The sequence below is a fragment of the Narcine bancroftii genome, chromosome 8 (assembly GCF_036971445.1).
Source record: "Narcine bancroftii isolate sNarBan1 chromosome 8, sNarBan1.hap1, whole genome shotgun sequence".
Lineage (NCBI taxonomy): Eukaryota > Metazoa > Chordata > Chondrichthyes > Torpediniformes > Narcinidae > Narcine > Narcine bancroftii.
Genome location: NC_091476.1, coordinates 10,620,327 through 10,643,458, shown reverse-complemented (window position 1 = coordinate 10,643,458; position 23,132 = coordinate 10,620,327). Strand labels below are relative to the sequence as shown.

The 23,132-nt window shown below is 39.4% G+C and overlaps 1 protein-coding gene across 2 annotated transcripts in view; it reads right to left on the bottom strand.

Annotated features, from left to right (window-relative positions):
- Positions 1-23,132, bottom strand: part of LOC138741660 (actin-binding protein WASF3-like) — a 69,833-nt gene that overhangs the window by 30,879 nt on the left and 15,822 nt on the right. For both annotated transcript variants that reach the window (XM_069896002.1, XM_069896001.1), the window contains exons 2-3: positions 11,232-11,390; positions 6,168-6,302 (exon numbers count right to left, since the gene is read on the bottom strand). In XM_069896002.1, coding sequence (XP_069752103.1) covers positions 6,168-6,302; positions 11,232-11,364 — 268 coding nt within the window. In that variant the 5' untranslated portion in view covers positions 11,365-11,390. The remainder of the gene's footprint in view (positions 1-6,167; positions 6,303-11,231; positions 11,391-23,132) is intronic.

The window sequence follows — 23,132 nt, the reverse complement described above, 5'->3', positions numbered from 1 at the left end:
TTTAAGGTGAGTGAAGAAAAGTTCTGGGCAGCTGTCAGTGTAAGTGGTGGTAGAGATTAATACAATAGGGACATTTAAAAGACTCTTAATTAGGCACATATACTGTATTTAAGAAAAAATTGAAGGGTTAAGGACTGTGAGGGAGGGAAGGGTTAGATTGAGCGTGGAGCAAGTTTACATCAGCTGGCACAACAGTGCAGGGTGAAGGGCCTGTACTGTTCTATGGTGGGCCAAAGGGCCTTCTTTGTGCTGGGTGACTGCAGATACTGTAAATCTGTAAACTAAAAAACACTGAAATAATTCAGCAGGTAAAGCAACAACTGTGGAAAGAGAATGAGGGTTAATGTGTCAGGTCAAAATTGAAGGTTTCTCAATCCACGGATGGTGTCTGATCTGTTGAGCAGGGTCACAGATTTAAAAAGACATTTAATTTTTTTCCTTTTCCTTAGGGTTGCTCATTTGAAATAACCTCACATAATTTTTGCCCTGGAACCAGCTTAGGAGAGGGTGTGCAGGAAGAATATTTGATCAATGCTCTGATCTTCTATTCAACATCTTTTCCCCAAAGGGCAATGTATTTTTTTGGAAGATGCAAATTCATTTTAAAAAGTGTATCGCCCACAATACAGACAAAACAAACCTAAAAATAATTGGGAATCAACATTAAAATCCTGGGAACTGCATTGTTAAAAAGAGATGACAATTCTTCAGGTGCAAACTCTCTTTGGAATTAAATGCCTTCAAGGTCAAAACACTAAAAAAGCCGAGAGAGAAACAAACAACAATTTCTCCCAAGTTAATAGGTTGAATAACTGGAAGGTGCAAAATAGAGATACAGAAACCTGATAATTTTATAAAATATCAACTCACAGAGGCATGAAAAGGTAGGACAGATGAATTTGGAATTGCACAAGGATTTAATTTGTGCAAGGGAAAATCAAGAAAAAAGAAAATGAAAAAACAAATTAAAAACTGAAGTCTAAAATGAAAACAAATACAAAAACTACATGTCATCTGCATTCTGAACAAAACAAACAAGATAAATGAGAGAGATGAAAATCATAGCAAAGAACAAAACTCCTCTCAGCCTGCCATCCTTGGGAAGGAAGAGGCTACAATAAATCAAATAGGAAAAAAATAAAAGTCAACTCACTAACATCCAAAAGCAGAAGAAAATTCTGAAAATACTTGTCTCTCAGACAGATTAGCTAAGTTTTAGATGGCATCAACAGTAATTGATATCACAAACATTCCCTTTATTTTGTTCATCCCTCTCTTTCTCTGAACTTAAGACTTTTTCCACTTCTGATGCAAGGTAACATGCCCTCAATAATATTTGGGGCAAAGACACTTTTTTTCCTTTATTTGCTCTTGTGCTCCATGGTTTTAAATTTGTAACCAAACAATTCACATGTACCCGGGTAATTAAGTGCACATTCCAGATTGTATTCAAGGGTTATTTGTATACATTTTGGTTTGACCATGTAGAAATTACAGCTCTTTTTAAATACATAGTTCCCTCATTTCAGGGCACCATAATGTCTGGTATGTTTAATTGCTTCATTTGTACACACATAAGAGAACTTGGGTTGCTTCTAAGCTTTTGATCACCTTTGAAATCTGTAGTTGCTATTTTTCAACACGAGAACCAAAGTGGTGTCATTGAAAGGTAAAGAAACCATTATGAGGGTGAAAAACAATAAAATAATGAGAGACATTGCCCAAACCAACTGTTTGAAACATCATTAAGAAGAAAGAGCATACTGGTGAGTTTAGTAGTCACAAAGAGATTGGTATTCTAAGAAGACCTCCCCTGCTGATGACAGAATTCTCATCACAATGAAGAAAAATCCACAAACGTATGTCCGACTGATCAGAAACAGTCTTCAGGAGGCAGATGTGGATATGTCAATGCCTATTGTCCGCAGAAGACTTCATGAGCTGAAATATAGAGGCTATACTGCAAGATGAAAACCATGGCAAAGGTGGTATGCTTTAGATCTTGGCCAGTTCCTTTATGCCTTCACTCTGATACAGGTCAATCTTGGTCTCATCTGCCCACAAGACTTCTTTCCAGACTTCTGTAGGCTCTTAAATACTTCTTGGCAAACTGTAATCTGGCCATCTTTTCTGTGGCTATCTAGTGGTTTAAAGGCTGCACTGTAGCCTCTATATTTCATTTCATGAAGTCTTCTGGGAACAGTAGTCATTAACATATCCACACCTGCCTCCTGAAATGAGTTTCTGATTTGTCAGACATACGTTTAGGTATTTTTCTTCATTGTGATGAGAATTCTTCTGTTATCAGCAGTGTTAATGATGTTCCAAACAGTTGGTTTGGGCAATGTCTCTCACTACTTTATTCTTGTTTTTCAGCCTCATAATGGCTTCTTTGCCTTTCAATGACACAACTCTGGTTTTCATGTTTAAAAATTGCAACTACAGACTCTAAAAGGTGATCAAAAGCAAGCCTAGCTCTTTTACACCTTCACCAATGAAGCAATTAAGCATACCTGAGAACTCACAATCACCTGTGAAGCCAAATGTCATGGTGCCAAATGAAATGGGGGAACTATGTATTTAAAAAGTGCTGTAATTTCTACATGGTCAAACCAAAATGTAAACAAATAACCTTGTATAAAATCTGGAATGTGCACTTTAATTACAGATGAATTGTTTGATTACAAATTTAAAAACTGGAGCACAGGGGCAAATAAAGTGGAAAAAAAATGCCCTTGTCCAAAACATTATGGAGAGGAAATGTTAACTCACCACAGAAGCTGCCTGATTTGCTGAACAAGTCCAGCAATTTTTGTTTATGTTAAATAAGGCATATTTAACTGATTTTACTACATTTTAATTTTACCAGAAGGATTTTTCTTTTGTTCCGATGCAGGACTGGCAGACCCATTTGCAGGTTTCCAGCATTTCCAATCCAGACATTAGATATCTTCATCTTCTTTGCTATTTTGTGTACTTTCCACCTTTGAGTGAAACTTGCTCATCTTGTGCTTATTTTTCTGTCCTATCGTTCTTCTAACCTTTCATCACCTCACTTAGATGAGAATTTATATTATTTAATGTTGTGAGGAAGCATTAAACTTTTTAATTTTCACTCAGTGATTAAATTAGTTCTTTTACTCTCCTTTTAATGTTCACCCACCTAACGAAAGCACATCTTTCATTTTTAAGAATTCCTTCAAATTAGAGTGATAAATATTTCTTTACCCAATCAACTGCTTGCTCTTCTACAAGCAATAAACTGCTGGAGGGACTCAGCAGGTCAGGCAGCTTCCATGAATAGAAATGGTGAGTTACCCTTTCAGGTCTCAATAAAGGATCCTGACCCTTTATTGTCAGCTCAGGAAAGCTGTCTGACCTGCTGAGTGCCTCCAGATTCTGTTGACTCAAGATACTGGCACCTACAGCTGTTGTGTTTCTCTAAACACTTGCAAAAGTCTAATCCCTGATTTTTTTAAAAAAAACAGCAGGGCCTTTGCAACCCACTTCACATTTATGATCACTACAAAACTCCACCAACCTTCACCCTCACCTCCAATAACACATTGTTATCTTTAAAAATAAAATCACAATAAATCCTTCAGCTAATGTCTATTGGATTATCCTTCAGCTCAAGGCTGAAGATTCCTTTACTCCATGTAAATAATGTACAGAATATGTAAACTTTGGTTTGCCGTAAAGCTACACAAAGAGGTGCCATTAGATCACAGCCCCCACCAACAAGAGAGAGGAAAGTCTGCTGTCCAGCCTCAATTCCCACAAATCCACCACCCATGTTGTAGTCCTAAAATCAAGAACTTCTGTATTAACAAGGAAGAAAAGGTGTGGGGGGGGGGGGGGGTGGTGAGGGAATACCCAAAATGGCTATAAAAAGCAAGACATACCAAGTACCTGATAACTATACAGTGAAATTTAATTATTCCCACCAGTTTTCACCATCTACACAAACAGCAATAGAATTGAGATTTGTAGTTAAATATTCACTCTATTTCCTTTTTCACAGGATTAATTTTATGTGCTTTTCCTCTCAGATAAAGATCAATAGTTTTCTTTAGAATTCCCATCAAGCAGTGGGTGTATGTGAGGATCCACAAGTGAATCTGGAAGCTGATGTACGTAGGTACTCAAGCAGAGGGATCAACAGCAATATTACTCATTATTGCAAGGCATAAATCATAGCTGGCAAGGGAAAACTCATTCTCACAGTCATTGGAGGAGGTCCAGCTGCTGTTTCTAAAATCAAGCAAAGCTGAAACAGGACTGCTTTGTAAATGACAAATTGAGATGAAAGCCGTGCAGTGTCTGACATCCAAGGTTCATCCATTGTCGTGACTGCCACTACAATCATATTTACCAGTCTTTATCCAGCTCTTTTCCTCCCGAGGAAAAGTACATGATTATCTGTCTGGAAAGTTTCTATTGATTCATGAGAGCATTTCTGAAGTGACTATCAGTGATACAAGCTTTTCCTGATTTCACTGCAAAGTACTCTTCATGCATGTTGATGGTGTGCAGCCATACCTCCCCATCAACTCCGAAATTCCCTACTGCACTTGTGCTGTCAGACTGCCAGACTGTTTTTTGACAGCCTCTCTAGATGGTCTATAGCTTCCTTCAAGTAAGGAATCAAAAAGATCAATGTAGATGGTGTTCGGTACATGGATGTTTGAAAGAGCCATTTTGTCAAAAAAGCTAAACCCCATAAGACAAAAGGGATAATGATAGCACACATTCAAAACTAGCTGATGCATGGGAAACAGAATTAGGATGAATAATTGTTTTCTGCCTGGAAGAACACACAAGTGGCTCCCTCAAGGATAATTACCAGGACTTGTGTTCATCACCTACATTGTAATAACTTCAATTCAGATCTCCAGGCCAGGCTACTATTTCGAATTTGCAAATGGCCCATAACTTGGAAGGTAGCAAACATCAAGGATAGCAAAAGACTTCAAATGCACATAGACAAGCTGGTAAAAGACACGAGGAAGGCAACATTTAATGCAAGGAAATGAGATAATATAGTGTCATAAAAGAGAGGAGGGACATAATCCTTGGCTATATGTGTGCATCAATCTTTGGAAACTTGGGCTTTATGCAGTATAAAGCAGAATAAAATTCAATAAAAACATAAATTTGTCACAACTCGAGTACAACGTCTAATTCTGACCATCATGCTTAAGGAACAATCTAAAGGCTGTAGAGAAGGTGCAGAGAAGATTTGGTAACATGTTAACAAATCCAAGTACAAGAAAGTTTGGAATCATACAGCACAGATATGAGCCCTTTTTGCCTACTTGACCTCTACTGACCTTGGTGCCCATGCATTAAGCCCAAATCCCTCTACATTTTTCCTGTCCAAATCCCTATCTAAATACCTTTTAAACATCCTAAGTTTTAGTTGTGTGGATTCAGCAGAAAATCTAGGTTTGTTCTCCTTACACAAAAGGAAGCTGAGAAGTGATTTGATTGAAGGGTTCCTGAGTAGGTGCTCAAGGAGAAATTCCTGCCATTTTTGAAAAAAATATATTTTTTTAATTACAATTAAATAAAACACTAACAAAAATCAAATATAATTAGATTCTACAGAGATGAAGGCATACAAGGAAGAGAAAAAAATATTAAGAAGTACTATGTTCTAAGTAAAAATCTTCCCAGTGGGTTGGCTGATAGTCTGAAAAAAAAAGTATTCTATCAATGTACAGTTCTTTGTGGACATGGAATAGTGTTATGGTTCAGGTGATGCAGGGAGGTTTAAGAGCCTGAATCAATAGGCTTTTATGCCTTCCACCTAAAGGTACCAGAGAGAAGAAAGAATGACCAGAGTGATGGGAGTCTTTTGTGATGTTGGCTGCCTTCTTGAGGCAACGCCTCACAACGGTAGCTTTGGTGGACAGAGAAAAGACTGCAGAGAATAGATGAAAAATGCTAGGAATGAGAACAATTAAACTGCTCTTGCAGACAGCCAGCAATGTATAGATGAGTGAAATGGCTCCCTTCCAAGTTGTGATTCTTACCCAAAAACACAATATATTGCATCATAGAAAAACTTATAGCACAGAATAATGCAACCATTTAGCAGATTGTACTGGTCTGTAACAAATTTGCCTCCACCCACACCTATCGCCCAGCTTGCAGTCACTGACCTTCTTCCACAGTCGAATCTAGTTGGGTGACTTTAATTGCCAGGCAATCAATTCTTTCCTGGAGACAATTAACTCGCATACAGAAATTATTAGCTTCATTAAAAAGCTCTCCAAATACATCTTCAGCATGTCTACCTGTGAGAAAGAAGGTACATTTCAACTGAAACTATTTGGACAGTTTGGTCGATTTAGACCATTCTTGATCTTAATAATTCAGATGGTTTAAACAGATATTTAATTTTAACTAATATGCAGAAAGGAAATAAACATGACAAAAATCATTGGATTGTTTTGATCATAATGTGATACAGCATGGAAACAAGCCTTTCCTGCCATTTACCATCAATGGAAACAGGCCTTTCCTGCCATTTACCATCAATGGAAACAGGCCTTTCCTCCCACTTACCATCAATGGAAACAGGCCTTTCCTGCCACTTACCATCACATGCCACCTATACTAGTCTCACCTACCTCCATTTGGCCCACACCCTTCTAAACCTATTCTATCATGTGGATTACTGAAGGTAACAAATATTAAAAATCAAATCCCAATATATAATTTAATTTTTTTTTAATATTAGACATACACCACTGTTACAGGCCAATTCAGCCTTACAAGTCCATGCCGCCCAAATTACACCCCATTAACCTACACCCCAGTTCGTTCTTGAATGGAAACTACAGCCCCCAGGGAAAACAGGGAGAATGTACATACTCCTTATAGACAGCGTGGGATTTGAACCCAGGCCCAGTGCCAATGATTGGCACTGTAAAGGCGCTGTGCTAACCACTACACTAAGCATGCCGCCCCATGTTGAATTTGAATTTTATTGAATAATGTTGAATTTTACTTTTATAATTAGAAATGTGACAATACAGTTTGTTCCTTCAGTACAACAAAGTCTTCTTGGTTCAATAGTGAGGCAGAGTGGGTTCAAAGACTGCCAGCATCTTAAGGTGAGTAAATGAAATCAAAGAACAGAAAGGAGCTTCCAATCCACCTCAATGAATTTTGAAAATTCAGATTTTTGATTTATTGTTAGTGTACATACATGACATCACATAAACCCTGAGATTTGTTTTTCTGCGGGCCAGGCAGAATTACCACTTATTGGTAATGTAAAAAAAAACACACACACAATGTACTATTACGTGCTCCCATTTTCAGTTCATTTTCATTTAAATGCGACTGTCACTTTAAGAGAATAAATCAAGCTGCAAGCCCTGCAGGTTGGAGATGGACTGTGAGGTGACAGGCTGAGGACAGGGTGTACCCAAATTTGATTCTTCTGAGGTGAGAGGAAGTGTCTGGAGGTACAGGTGTGGCAACCATGTGACCAACATGTTAAACCAACAGTACACTGTTTGCTCAGGGGCCATTTTAAGAAGACAGCACTTGAAGAAACATCATTTGAAGGGACACTGTGCTGAAGTGGCCACATGTGGTGATAGACAATTTGATTTCTCTGTGTTATAGGGGAGTGAGTAGGGCCATTTTAAAGAGACAGCACTTTGGAGCAGAGCTCTTAGAAGTAATACAGTGCTGAAGTGGCCTCGTGTGATAATAGGCAATTTGTCTGATTTCTCCATCTTATACGGGAATGAGTATACCACTCCATGACCAAAAAGAGAAGGTCACTTTGAACAGCTGACCCACAAAAGGGTTCTGGAAGCAGAGAAATTCTGAGTTGGATTGTGACCATTGTGAAGGTCACTTGGAATGGCTGACCCACAAAAGGGTTCTGGAAGCAGAGGAATTCTGAAGTTGGATTGTGACCATTGTGAAGGTCACTTGGAATGGCTGACCCACAAAAGGGTTCTGGAAGCAGAGGAATTCTGAAGTTGGATTGTGACCATTGTGAAGGTCACTTGGAATGGCTGACCCACAAAAGGGTTCTGGAAGCAGAGGAATTCTGAAGTTGGATTGTGACCATTGTGAAGGTCACTTGGAATGGCTGACCCACAAAAGGGTTCTGGAAGCAGAGGAAATCTGAAGTTGGATTGTGACCATTGTGAAGGTCACTTGGAATGGCTGATCCATGAAAGGGTTTAGGAAGCAGAAGAAATACTGCAATTTCGGCTGACCCAGGAATAGGAGCCTGGAAGCTTTGTGAGAATCATTTGCTTTGTGTCTCCAATGCAAAGGTGGGGGAGGGGGGAAAGAATAGGGGGTTTGATTGTCACTCATCTGAAGGGATATTGGTCTGGAAGCATCTCAACAAGCACTTTGTGAGTTTATATACAGTGTGTCACCCCAGTCTCTTCGACCTACTTTGTGACTTCTCATGTTCATCAACTTAAAGCCTGCGCGTCAACATTGGATTTTTTGAGACTGAACCCTATTGGCTTGGGATATTTCACACACACACACACACACACACTCACACTTGGGAATTAATTAGATAGGTTAGATAAATTAGACAAGGTGTTAGATTATTGTTAATTAATAATTTAAAAATATTATTTTAAATATCTGGATTAATTTCTATTGCTGTCTGGGTACATATCAATACATATATAAATGTAAACAACTGAGTGCAATACAGAGAGGAGAAAAGAAAACAAAGTGCAAAATGGGTCCCTGATGGAGTTTGTTGTTGAGATCTGATAGTGAAGGGGTATCTGCTGTTCCTGAACACGTTGGTGTGGCACCTATACCTTTTTCCTGATGGTAGCTGTGAGAACCCAGCTTAGACTGGGTGGTGTGGATGCTTGATCATTGCTACTGCTTTCCAACAGCAATGTTCCCCATAAGTGTTCTCAATGATAGGAAGGGGTTTGTCTGTGATATCCTGGGCTGTATCCACTACCTCCTGTAAAGTTTTATTCTCGGGGTGATGCAGACCGTAATGCAGCCGGTATGCACACTTTCCACCACACATCTGTAGAAATTTCTCATGGTTTCCAATGACACACCAAACCTCCGCAAACTCCTGAGGAAGTAGTGGTGCTGACATGCTTTCTTCAGGATACCATTAATGTGCTGTCTCCAGGAAAGATCTTCCCACATAGTGACTCCCAAGAAATAAAATTTGCTCACACCACCACCCCCCACCCCCGCCCCACCCCATGATCACTGGATCATACACATCTGATTTTCCCTTCCTGAAGTGAACAAGCAGCTTCTTGGTTTCGGTGACATTGAGTGTGAGGTTGTTGTTAGTGCACCATTCAGTCACGTTTTCAATCTCCATCCTGACTCATCACCTCTTTTTCTATAACCCACTACTATGGTATTGTCAACAAATTTGTAAATGGTGTTGTTGTCATACTCAACCACACAGTCATAGGCACGGCATCGTAAGTGGAGAAAATGTTGAAATTAAAGGTTTCTTCATAGGAAAACAGGGTGGGTTTATTTATTTTTCTCCTGGGATGCTCATTCAACCAAACTGGCAACATTCCATGGACTCTCAATGAAAAGCAGTGTTCCCAATTCTTTGCTGACACAGCAAATCTCATCTAGAGTAGCGGTCAAAGTGCCTTTGGGTTTGACAGAAAGTCAAATGTTGATTATTCCAACCCTACTAGAAAATATAAGATAATATCTGGTTTGGGCATGGAAAAAGGTGCCAGTCGATACGATTCAGACTCACAACTAAAGGATGGTTACCTCCAGGTCTACAGAGCCTGCCAATGCCATCAACTGGTGTCATAGAGGAACAGCAATGAGAAAGGCAAACACCTTAACAGTTCGAACCTTAGTAACCATGGCAATTCAGCTGTTAATTAACGTCATCTTGAACAAAGCACATACACTCCTCTTAAAAGAAGTTTTACAGGCATATCATATTCACATGAAAGACTTAATGCTAACCCTAGCACCAAACAGGGGCAACATGATATCAATGTGATGGGGTTTATTCAGGAACCTGAATAGTGCAAGGAAAAAAAAACACTAAGTCTGTTGGTGCAAGCTTTCACACTCCTGCACCCTTGCCCCATTGGGAGGTGGGAGAACAGAATGTGTCCAGGGTGTGATTTGTCTTTCTATATGTTGGAAGTGGGAGGTGTAGATGAACTCCATAGAAGGGAAGGACTGTTCTGAGCTGCTATTAGCTACCTTCTTGTGCAGAGCAGCACCCATGCTACGCAGTGATGCACCCAGCAAGTATGCTTCCAAACTAACACCCGCAGAAATTGTTAGGGGACAGGGAGACATGCTGAACTTCCTCAGTCTCCTAAGTAGAGTCTTTAGTGTGCTCTTTTGACCATACCATCCATCGCTGAGACACCATCTTTCATTACACCTGAGAACTAATGATCCCCCACTGAAAATTAAGCACAGATCAGGAATCAAAACTGGATTCTTCTTGCTGATGTATCAAACCATTAAGTAGGATTTATTATTATATTTTAAAATTTAAATTTTTAAAACTCATTTTCTGAATAAACAGAAATAAAAGCAGATAATCAGCAGGTCAGGCTGTTCTCAGATTGATGAACTGTTATTATTTTTTCCCCCGGATTTCCAACATCTCCAGCATTTGTTTTTCCATGTAATGAGCATAATCACACTTCTTTGCCTTGTGTTAGAAGTAATACTTTAAACTTTATTGCAAACAATTGTATTATTCAATTGTTTTAAAATATGAAATTGTTAGTTTTGCAAGTTCACTATCAAACTACAGTAAAAATGGAGAGCAGCTCTGCTACATTTATTGTGGACAGATAATAGAGTGAAAAATATCTATTTTAAGAATGAAAACTTATTATCATTTAAACATCAGCAAGAAAATACTCAATGGCTAAGCACATCCCATGCAGGGTGACATTTTCATCTTCCAAAGATCTGCCTCAGAAAAGTCCATATTAGTGAGTGTTATATCTCTGGTTAAAATCTCCATCATTGTCCTGACCTTCAAGTGAAGGCAATGTCAGATGATGGGCAGCCATTGCTATCAACCAAAGTCAACTAGGAGATGGGTTAAGAAGAAAATGGGTGGTTTCCCTCAAAGGGTGCAAACGCAAATCTCCTGGAATGCTTGTGAATATGAAAGCACTCCTGAAAGAAGAGGCAATCCATGTTTATAACAGAAAATAGATAGAGCAATGATTACTCACTGAGACTGCCAAGCTGCTTTATAATGGCAGCTAATGTGCTATTTGTCACACATTCCAGCTCACTGGTGACACCTTCTGGTAAGGCTCCATGACACAGATGCCGAGGTTCAATTATCCTCTTAATGAGAGGCATGTTTAATTCAAACAGACATCAATTCCCTGAAACAGAATACAAAACATAAGAAATTCAACCAATTATCATGCAAATATAGATTACATTCAGTTCACTATTCACATTATTTTCAACCTGTAAAATTTCCCAGTAATATACAATTAAGTAGCTCACATGTTATTTCAATTGATATCAGCTTTTAAAACATTAATAGTGCACTTACTTATATAGGTAGTGGTCACATACTGTATCTCCATACATTTTAAAAAAACTGTATTCAATGATTCACACTGTTAGGCTGAGTTTTAAATTTAAGCTTGATAAGATTTTAGAATGGCTAAACCTATAACTTAATTTCTGCATCACGTTACACTGCTGTTCATCAAATAAATTCACAACCTCAAAGACGATAAACTGCAGAAACTGAAAATTCACCTCTAAGTGTTTGGTGTTCTTAAACATGTTTAAACTGTGCTAGAAATACCAATAATCAGTCATTTGCAATGTCAGTGTACATTCACTGTAGACCAGGAAGATCTAGCCTCTGCAACGGAATTTTGCCATGTTTTAGAGAACTGAGAGTGCCAGAGACAATTCGTCACAAGGTTTACACATTCCACCTTTCCAACAGCCAATAATCACCACAGTTTTTTGTTGGGTTCAGAACATTTGTAGAAGAACTTGCCCTATATCTCAAGGGCCACTTGATGCTGTTATTACTTTCGGCTAGCACCAACCTCTGCACATTAAACACGTATATTAGAAATTCATATCGTTCAGTTTAAAAATAACCTATTTACATGCTTGTCACACTCCATTGATTCAAATTGGTTTGCAATCCAAGTCTCACCCTGCAATCATATACAGTATCTAATTTTAAATATTTAAACGTTCCTCAGAGAGCAGTGTATTTTGAAAACTACTAATGGTCTTCAGGGGAGGACATTGATTTGCCACATGCACAGGCTGCACCACCGAATTTCCTAGGGAAATGCAGAGAACTGAAAATATACTGATGCAAGAGACAGCTACACATCTACCCTTTCACTGCTTCCCCATTTCCAATGCAATATTTGCTATCCAAATGCACCATGAGCGTCAAAAGAAAATGAACTTTAAGATTTTAGCTGCTTAAAGATAGGAATAATCCTGCAGTAGAGCCTGTTAGAGCATATTGTTAGTTGCCAAGGCAACAGAAAATATTGTTGCACTCTCAATTGCTAAAAGAGTTCATTTATTTAACAGCTGCAATATTTTGGTGAGGAAATCCCTGAATCTGATCATTGCTCTGCTGGTCCATCTAAGCTATAGCTATGAAAACATCATCCCAACTCTCCTTTCCACCACCGAGATACAGAAAAGAAAGTTATCACAGATTTCTTTTCTGGACTGCAGTCAAGCAATCCTGTTTTATCTAGATACAAAGTGGGGCAATAAAGAATTAAAGTCAGCAGGCATTGCTTCATCTCTCTATAATGATGGACAGAATGTGGCTAAATCGCAGATGCAACTGAGCAAAGTTTCCACAAAGAGGAAACAGTCCAGCTAATGAATTAGTTCAATATTTTTAAGCATTATATATTATCAACAAATATGCATTCAGTTAATAACAATGTTATTTCTATAGTTATTCCACTAAATGTTTTCTGATAATAATCAGTCTGATCACTGACTGTAAAAATTAAAATAAAATTGAGGTTTTCCCATTGATCACCAGACACCAGGATCCATGTAACTGGAGAAACTTTGGGCTCTTTAGCATGGAAAGAAGATAGTGGAAAAAGTAATCTTGAGAAGCACAGTCGGACATTGGTTCCAAGTCAGAGAAGCAAGCAGATTGGCTTACAGCAGGGGTTGCTAGGTAATGATGAACAACAGCACACGAATGCACACTGTCTAATATGGGGATACAGAGACAAACGTTGCAAAATTCTTCTTCATCCCATAAATCACTGCTTATCGACTGGGACTGTACTCACTGGAATTCAGAAGAATGAGAGGGAATCTTATGGCAATGTATAAAATTATGAAAGGGATAGAGAAGATAAAGGTAGACAAGTGTTTCCCCCCTGGTGGGTGAGATGAGAACTAGGGAGCATAACCTTAAGATTCAAGATAGTAGATTTGGGACAGAGATGAGGAGGAACTACTTTTCCCAGAGAGTGGTAATTCTCTGCCCATGGAAGCAGTGGAGGCTACCTCAATAAATATATTTAAGGCAAGATTGGATAATATTTTTGCATCGTAAGTGAATTAAGGGATATGGGGGTGGGGGGGGGGGGGAAGGCATGTTGGTGGAGATGAACCGATCATCAGATCAGCTGTGATCTTATTCAATGGCAGAAAGAGAAGGGAAGGAAAGACAATGGTATACCTTTTATTTTAAAAAAAGAAAATTATAATTCATTTGAAAAGGACTTTTAACTTTATTTTTCCTTTCTTTTGAGTGTTTATTTCCTTGTTGTTTGATGTATATTTTACTACATTATTCCCAATGTGCATTGGTCCTTTGAATTATGTTCATATTTGAAATGTATTCCTATATTCTTTAATGTATTGCACAATGTATAATTGTATCATTCGATTGTCTATATATTAAGTATATTTTAAAAAGAAAAGAAAGGAGGAGAGGTATAGATGGGAATTCCAGAGTTGGCCCTTAATTGCTGAAAGTGAAAGCACAGTTGACAGCGGTGAGGCAATTAAACCTGGTGTGAATCTTGGCAGAATTAGTGAAGGGCAAACATTCTGGATGTTGTTATAAAGATAGCAGGGATTTGAAAACAAGGTAGATAGAAAACTAGTCAGCTGGCAGTAGTTTGCTGAATAAGGACAGAACAATTAAGGTCACGGCAACAGTTTTGGATGACCTTGATTTCTGTTTCATATGTACTTTATTGAGCCTATCCATTTTATGTGCACTAATCTATTATTTGTTCATTAAAGAGGTCAATCTGATACCTCATTAGTTATTTTCCACTATACACAAGCTACTATACAACAGAAATTCAAATTCTCTCCGTTTCAGCAGATATCAAATTGACATCTCGATAGCTTGCTGGATGCAGTCCATTATAATCTCAAATCCTTTTTCTGATTGTAAACTAATCATGAATATAAAAGCAGGCTTGTGGACCAATTCTACTCTAACCTATATGATAGTAAGCCCACGTGAATGAGTCCTCTGCCATAATTTAAATCTTGTAATTTGCAGCTCATGATGAAGATAGCCCAATAAGCAAGAAATGTTAGCATGACTGCAGTCTACAATTCCAAAAATATTGCTGATTTATGGGATGAGGATGCATTGCCATGCAAGAAAGATTCAAGGCAAAATGTCTGAATGTGTCAATAACTTTCAAAAGATTTGCTGATGTCTTCAAAGATTCTGAGCATAATGTATAACTCACTCAAAAGATTGGCTTTAAAGAGGTGGAGGAGATGGATATGATGGAATTGCTCGGTTCCTCTGCAAAAGTTTCACAAGGATTTAATGCAACTAGAAAAAAATACACTTAAAACACCCCGCTCATATATGAACAACAAACTAACTGTCGAACATTTTCAACTTACTAAAAGAGCAATGGAAATCTTTGCCAGTGAACAAAGAGTGCAGTTCCAAAGTGAATTGGACGATCAGGACTTTGTGGGGAAATTCTACTCTGACAATTTACAAATGACACCACTATAGTAGACCAGATCTTAAACAGTGACAAAAATGGAGTTCTGGAAGGACATAGAGAGCTTAGTGGTATGGAATCAAGACAACCAGCTCTCCCTCACATATCAGCAAAATGAACGAGCTAGTCATCAACATCACGATACACATCACTGTCTGTATCAACATTGCTGAGGTGGAGGTGATCAAAAGCTTTAAGTTTCTTGGTGTATATAATACCAACAATTTGTCTTAGTCCAACCACATTGACCCCACAGTTCTGAAAGTGAACCAGCACTTCTAATTCCTCAGAAGCCCAAGGAATTTTAGCACATCCCCAATGTCTCTTACCAAGTTTTGTAAATGCACCATGGAAAGTATCCTGTCCAGATGCATCACAACTCAGTATGAGAACTGCTCTGTCCCAGACTACAAGAAATTGCCAAGTGGTATATGCTGCTCTGGCCATCACACAAACCAGCCTCCCTTCCACTGACTAAATCGATACTTCCCACTGCCTCAGAAAAGCAGCAAACATTATAAAGGGGCCATCACTCTCCAGTCATACTCTCCCAACGGTCAGAAAATACAAGAATAACATCTTTCTCACTGTTATCAGACTATTCAATGGACCTCTCATACACAAAACACAAACCTGCCTCGATCTCTCAAACCTGCTTCATTGAAACCCTTGCACTGTTTTAACTACTTTTTTCTCTATAACATTATATTTGGCACTTTTGTTTTATATTTGCATTGTTGTTTTTAAACATGGGGTGGACGTGCCTGGAAAGCAAAGGTTTTCACTGTATCTTGGTGCAAATTGCAATAATAAACAATTCAATTAACACTGGACAACAAAGATTTTGCTTCCTGAACACTTTTAGGTTATTTTATGGATTTTGAGCTGCTGATCACAAAAATCACCTCAAAAGTTTCCTATCATATTCCTTTTTAAAAACATTTTTTTGTGATTTCCTGCCATATTTTAAATCTACAAGGCAAGCTGTTTTGCTCTGTCCAAGCATACCTAGGCATGCACTCAGTGCTGGTGGTTTGCAAATGCTGTCTTAAGCCTTGGCATGCTTAGTCAGGAGAGATGAAGACAGGCTACAATATCAGTTCACATTATTCAGATACTGTGCATTACACTGATATAGATTGAATGCATGTTGATGCACACGTTAAGGCAATATAGCACAGTGAGCATACTTAACAACAGCATTTATTGTTTTCACGAAGATTCAATACAGGAGAAATGTCTCATCAACGTCTCAACAGCTGTGATACATTCTGTTACATTAATGGCAAATATATGCTTAAGGCTCAAAGATGCAGCATGACTGCACTTATTAAGAAAGCCTATGACCTCTATTTCCATTGTAAAATTGGTAACCAAGTCAAACCCTGGGTTCCTCACATTTGTTGGGTAACATGTGCAGTCAACCGGAGTTCATCATTATGTGATTAAATATGCCAAATTCAATAAAGGTTGATTTAATGTTTCTCCAACTTCCTACGTGAAACAACAAATCCAAAATTATCTTTGTGTTCAGCTTGAGCTTGTCTGTCTTTTTTTCCAGGAGGCAAACCTTTTTTAAAAAAAAAAAATATTGTCCAATGTAATCATTTATGGCATTACTGTTACTGGGACTTTACCACCAAAAGGAAAGATAATCGTCCATTCATCTTTGGTTAATTTTAGTTTAAAATGTCATTTAAAAAGTTAGATATGTTGGAAAAGGCTGCAGTTTCATCTATGGATGAAGAGAGCAGCTAAACCTATCACCTCATTAACAGGACCACTTGCTGTTCACCCCATAACAATAAATAAGTGACAAACATCATTGATGAGTGTGATCATAGGTGACTTTATAATTCTTTATTATTTCAAAAAAAATCATTATCTAGATATGTACAGTTTTTCAAGTTTTATTATTGCTCAATGAGAAATATCCAAACATCACAGCTCCTGTTTATGGATTAAACAAACCCTATTTTCCTCAAGAATCAAAGATGTTTTGCTTTTCGATCCACTTTCAAGAGGACAATTTTGAAAGGTCTCTCACCACATCTCTTCCATTTCCCACATTTGTCCTCCAACCCCCTTTTCCTTCCACTAAGGAGGAGGATTGGGATCTTGTTTTACTAAAATTCACAAGCAATGGACCACCATTTCCATCACTTTCAACAAGATTCCACAAGACAACTTCCCCTTCCCGCCCGTTTCAGCATTCTGATGGGACTTTTCCATCCATTACTTCCTAATTCTCTCTTCCATTTTGCAACCTACTACTCCCCTTTTCATGACATCTTCCCATGCAAATGCAAGCCATGCAATATTTTCCCCCTTTACAACAATTCTTCCCAACATATCATGAATCAATCTTCTTTTCCGATGAAGCAGTAATTCATTTGAACTTCTCCCAATAGAGTAAGCAGTATTCAATGCAAGTGACTGACAGTCTCTGCAACAATGGAGAAACGAATGTAGGTTAAATGACCACTTTAATGAACACCTTCTACAGTGCAGTGGTGTCGCTAGGGTTGGTGTCACCACCTCCTCTCATACCAGACCACACAGAATCTTTAGAGAGTTTTTTGTACCAATGTTACTTGTAAATCGTAATTCCAATCTATCACTGAATGTAATGGCAAAAGTAGTGAGATAAACAACTAGCAAAATTAAAATTATGCCTTTAAATTACATTATATGCACAGCCTAAATGTATTTACATAGTTTCTTGTGGTTAAATTGAGAATTTGGTAAGAAAACAACAGAATTCAAAAAAACATTTAAGCACTACATCAAAATTATGTTGATTTTAATGTTAAACTTTATTGTTACACGAGATCCTTCCTTTCCTTGAATTACTATTTCATTCTCATAAAGGTTATTGCTATAAGTTCATAAATACTAATTACCACAATATGGTAGCTAAAACATCAGAAAATTTGACAAAAGTAGTGTCTATAACAACACCAGCAGCAAAAAAAACAACAGAGCATGCTTGTCGCATATGAAACTGATTTGAAGCGTTATTGTAATTGGCATAGCGTTTTAGCCTTGTAGGAATATTGATACATGTAAGATGGGCTTACAAAAAAATGTTTTTGTTGTTATAACTAACTCCAGGGATATTTTTATAAAAAATAATAAATTTCTGCTGAAACACACAAAAATGTTTTATAGACAGTCATTTTGATGTCACCCCCTCTGATGGTGTCAACTGATGTAGATCAAAGCCCACCCCCCCCCTCCGCCCCCCGCACCCCTCGAGTGACGCCAGTGGTTTAGTACATAAAATGATTCTGATATCCAGTTGCTGGTCACATATCCCACTCTAACATCTTCATCTTTGAGCTCTTATCTTGTTCCAAAATAGCCAATGCAAAAACATTGTACAGTGTACCTCAAGGAACAATAACTGATCTTCAATCTGGATATTCTACAGCCCTCAATAATCCATGTTGAATTCTACGAATGGAGACTGCCAATTCTGATGAAAGCCCATCAACTTATTGACATTTTTCCTCTCACCACAGATGCCACCTTATACCAGCATTCCCTCTTATTTCAGATTTCCAGTGGCAGCTGTATTCTGCTGCTCAGAGTTCTGACATTGTTCATTTGCTTGCTTACTCTCTTCTGTGCTAATTCACCTCTCACTATGTACAATTTCTCCAGTCACATCACCTATAATTAGCAAGCCTTCACCATGCTTTTAGAAGACACCAACAATATTAGCATAATTTGCCTTCTCTTGGACTCCATCATTTCAAAGGCATTCATCTTATTCTTTCTGCCTCTCTCATATGTAACATAAAGTACACTTATTTTCTAGTCCTAATAAAGATTAGAGACCCAAAACATCATGTATTTTTCTCTCCATTGATGGTGTCTGATGTGCTAAAGATATCCTGCATTTTCTGTTTTATTTGTCATATATTGTGCAATAGATAGGTGTTAATCTTTAAAGTTCAAATCTTTAGTTATAAAATATATATTTCTTACTAAGTTAGTTTGTGAGCTGGATACAGGGTCACACACAGGTCATATCACATTTACAATACACTCAGAAGTGAGGTAATTTGCAGAGTTGACGTGTCTTGGAAAGGCAGAGCTAATGGAACTGAAGTAGGTTTTAATTGAATAAAAAACAATGGAATATTTTCTTCATTAAAACCTCAAGTACTCAAGAAGAACTGCTGAGGGAGGCCATCCATTTAAACAAAAACAGGTTTTTGCTTGTGATCATCAGACTTTCGGGAGACATTAACCTCTTAAACAGAGATGAGTTTATGGATGTGAAGAGACAAGTGTGTTTTGGATAGAAATGAAACTGAAACAGTAATGGTATGTGTGCCACATGATTTCAGAGAAATATAAATGAAGAAGGCAGAGACATTTTGAAACCAGAAGGAGGAATTGACCCTCATGTGAAAGACACCGGGGTAAAACAGTAGTCTCTGAAAAAAAGAGAGATGGAGAGGGAGAGACAGAGACAGGAGATGCTGTTCTGTATTGTATTATCCTTATCATAGAAGATGCACAAAATCAGTGGCCATAAAGATGAGTCACTTCACTGTCTCTTTGAATAAGGACAGTTTTAGGATTGAAGATACAGTAACCAGAAAAGGTACTGTTGTGTGTTACTCCTGGAAAATGGGAATGCAAACTACATGGCTTTAAAATAATTAAGACCACCTCTGGCCATCTCTTTAAAGAGGGCAGATTCATTGTTTGGAACACAGGTTCCAAAATCAAAATCTCCAAGCAAGAGAGGAGAACACTCATGTGAAGAATATCTCTGAAAGACAACTCATCAAGAGGCTTGTGAGTTTAAAGACATCTGAAGACACAATGGTTTAAAGTGCTTCATAATCACTTTCGAACTGCAATTTTAAAAGATCCACAAGTTCAACAAGATGTTTGAAACCGGACTTTAAAATCAAGCTTAAACTGTAATGGTTTGAATTTAATCATACCAAGACAGTATTTGCATATAGTCAGAAATGTTATTAATAGCTCAATAAAAACTATCATTTTGAATTTTCCATTGCAGTTCCTTGGTTTGTTCGCTAGTTAACCTGTAGAACTGAATCCATCTATTCAATGCCTGTGGTTCAAATTGAGAAAACATAAAAGATTTTCTTTGGTTCCAAATAGTTCAAGTGTTTTATAAATGAAGTTCAAACACAATAAAACAGACATCTTTCTGATAGTCAATTAAATTTTAAATGCCATATCCATTCACCCTAGTAAAATAAATCCATATAGAATGCATAGACAATATGTACAGCCCTTCATTTCAAAGCTAGTTAACTTTATCTTTTCAAAGTGAAATATGCACCCAATATAAAAATGTTTTCACTTTTTGTATTGGTCAAAATTTGATTTCTTTCATGTATTTAATATTCTAGCATATTCAAATAAATTATGTAAACTGTGACTGCAGTTGAGATGGAGAAATATGAATTATTGACCTCTGTGCTTTAGAAATGACAGAGAGCATTATAATAGCAGCTAGTGTCTATTTTATTTGTGTTTGTGATTCCAGGCCAAAAGTGAATTGTTTTATAACAAAGACAGGGCACAGGCATTGGCTCAATTTCTCCAAACAGACTCACAAAAATATATTTTCATGGAGCATATCATAACTACTATTTCAGTCCATGGATAATGAGATCATGCACACATTACTTTGATACAGAAGTTCTAAACATGATTAAATTTTGAAACCTGCAATTTCTTTTACATGTTCTTCTAATCTCATGCACAAATTATCAGGAATTACTTTGATAGTCTCCATTTTTGTATTTATTAGTCATCCACGTAGAAACCACAGATTACTGAATAATTTTTAAAATAAATCTTGATGGTAAATCATGGCTTGAGCACATTTAGAACAAGGGCACAAGGCAATGTTCTTGCCTCACTTCACTAGATGTTGTAGTGCAATGCTCAGAAATCCACATGATCAGCTCTGGAATAAAGAGCTGGGGCACTATGATATATGACCAAATGAGGCAACTTAATTATCAACAATAAATTAGATGCTTTCTTTAAAAATTGCACTCAAAAATATTGCAATGTGGAGGCATGCCACTAGGCAGGTGAACCGGCCCCGCTTGTAATCCACGCAGCGGGGAAACCAGCCAAAATGGCGCCGTTGGGGGGGGGGGGGTTTCCCCTTCTTCTCAGTACTGGGCTCAGAAAGCCCGCGCTGGGGGACCACGTGATGCACGAGTGATGTCGGCACCCCCCAGCATGGTTCTCAGCCGCTTCCAGGCTGGGACTACAAGTCCAGCCCGGCAGCCCCCAATAAACCAATTTTTCTGCTCACTGAACTCAACCCATCTGGTTGTGTGTTCTTTCAGTAGCAGCGTAGCTGCTGCTACAATTGGTGATCCCAACTGGTTCAAACGTCTTTGAACCCAACAGGAGCGAACCTGGGATCAGTGCTATAGCCGTCAAGCTGCCTGACTTCTGGGTTCATGAGCTGGAGACCTGGTTCCACCACGTGGAGTCCCAGTTTTACCTCCGCCAGATTTCATCTGACACAACCAAATTCTACCACGTGGTCACCGCCCTGGACCAGGCCACCATCAAATGTGTGCTGCACCTCGTTCAGCACCCGCCCGCCGAAGACAAATATGGGATCATCAAGCGAGTGCTCACTGGATCCCTCAGACTATCCAGGTGTCAGCGTGCCGCTCGGATGCTGCACCTCGACACCTTAGGGGATAGGTCCCCAGTGGAGCTGATGGACGAGATGCTCGCACTCATGGGTGATCACACCAACTGCCCACTCTTTGAGCAAATTTTCCTCGACTATCTGTCCGACGACATCCAGCCGTTACTGGTCCAAGAGAGCTTTACCGACCCGAGGAAGGTTGCTCAGAAGGCCCAAGTGCTATGGCTCGAGCGGTTCCCAGAGGGCTCAGCAGTTCAGCAGGTCACGAGGCACGGGCATGACCACGCCAAGTTTGACCCTAGCGCTGCAGTAGAAAACCAAGCCCCTGTAGGGGCCACCAAGATCATAACCAGGGGCACGGCATCCGCTCCAGGCCTCTGCTTCTACCACCAGCGCTGGGGAGCCAAGGCTCAGAAGTGTCATCAACCCTGCTCATTGCAGGGAAATGATCAGGCTGGCTGCTGTTAATGGCTGCGGCGGCTGACCAAGGATACAGCCGCCTCTACCCGTGGGACTCAGTGAGCAGCCGGCGCTTCCTTGTCGACACTGGGGCCCAGATCAGCATCATCCTGGCCATGGCCATTGAGTCCAGGAACCGACCTAAAGGACCTCCCCTCTGTGCAGCCAACGCAACAGAGATCTGGACGTATGGGAACACGACAGTCCACTTCCAGATCAGCCGATGAAAGTTCTCGTGGAAGTTCACTGTCTCGTCCCTTACAACCGCCACCCTGGGTGCCAACTTCCTCCTCGCCCATGGCCTCCTGGTGGACATTCGAAGAAGGCACCAGGTAGACGCCCAGACTTTCCAGGCTATTTCCCTCAATGCCTCCTGCGCAGAGCAGCCGCAGATGGCCGCGATCAGCATGCCCAGAGACGAGTTCCAGCGAATCCTGGATGTGTTCCTGGCCCTCCTCAGGCCACAGTTCACCGTTGCCTCACCGCACAACAGGGTGTTCCATCACATTCCCACCCAGGGTCCACCGGTTCATGCCAAGGCACGCCGGCTCCTGCCTGACAAGCTCCAGGTGGCGAAGGAAGAGTTTTTGCATCTGCTGGAGCTAGGGATCATTTGGCGCTCCGACAGCCCGTGGGCCTCGCCACTCCACCTGGTCCCAAAAGCCTCTGGCAGCTGGCACCCCTGTGGAGACTATCGCCGGCTCAATGAGGCGACAGTTCCTGTCTGTTACCCCATCTCTCACTTCCAGGACTTTATGGCCAACCTTCATGGTGTGAGGGTTTTCTCCAAGGTTGACCTGGTGCATGGGTATCACCAAATCCTGGTGCACCCTGAGGATATACCCAAGATGGCCATCATCACCCCCCCTTCAGCTTGGTCGAATTCTTTCTCATGCCGTTCGGGCTAAAGAATGCTGCTCAGACCTTCCAGCGCCTCATGGACTCAGTGGGCAGGGACCTGGATTTTGTCTTCA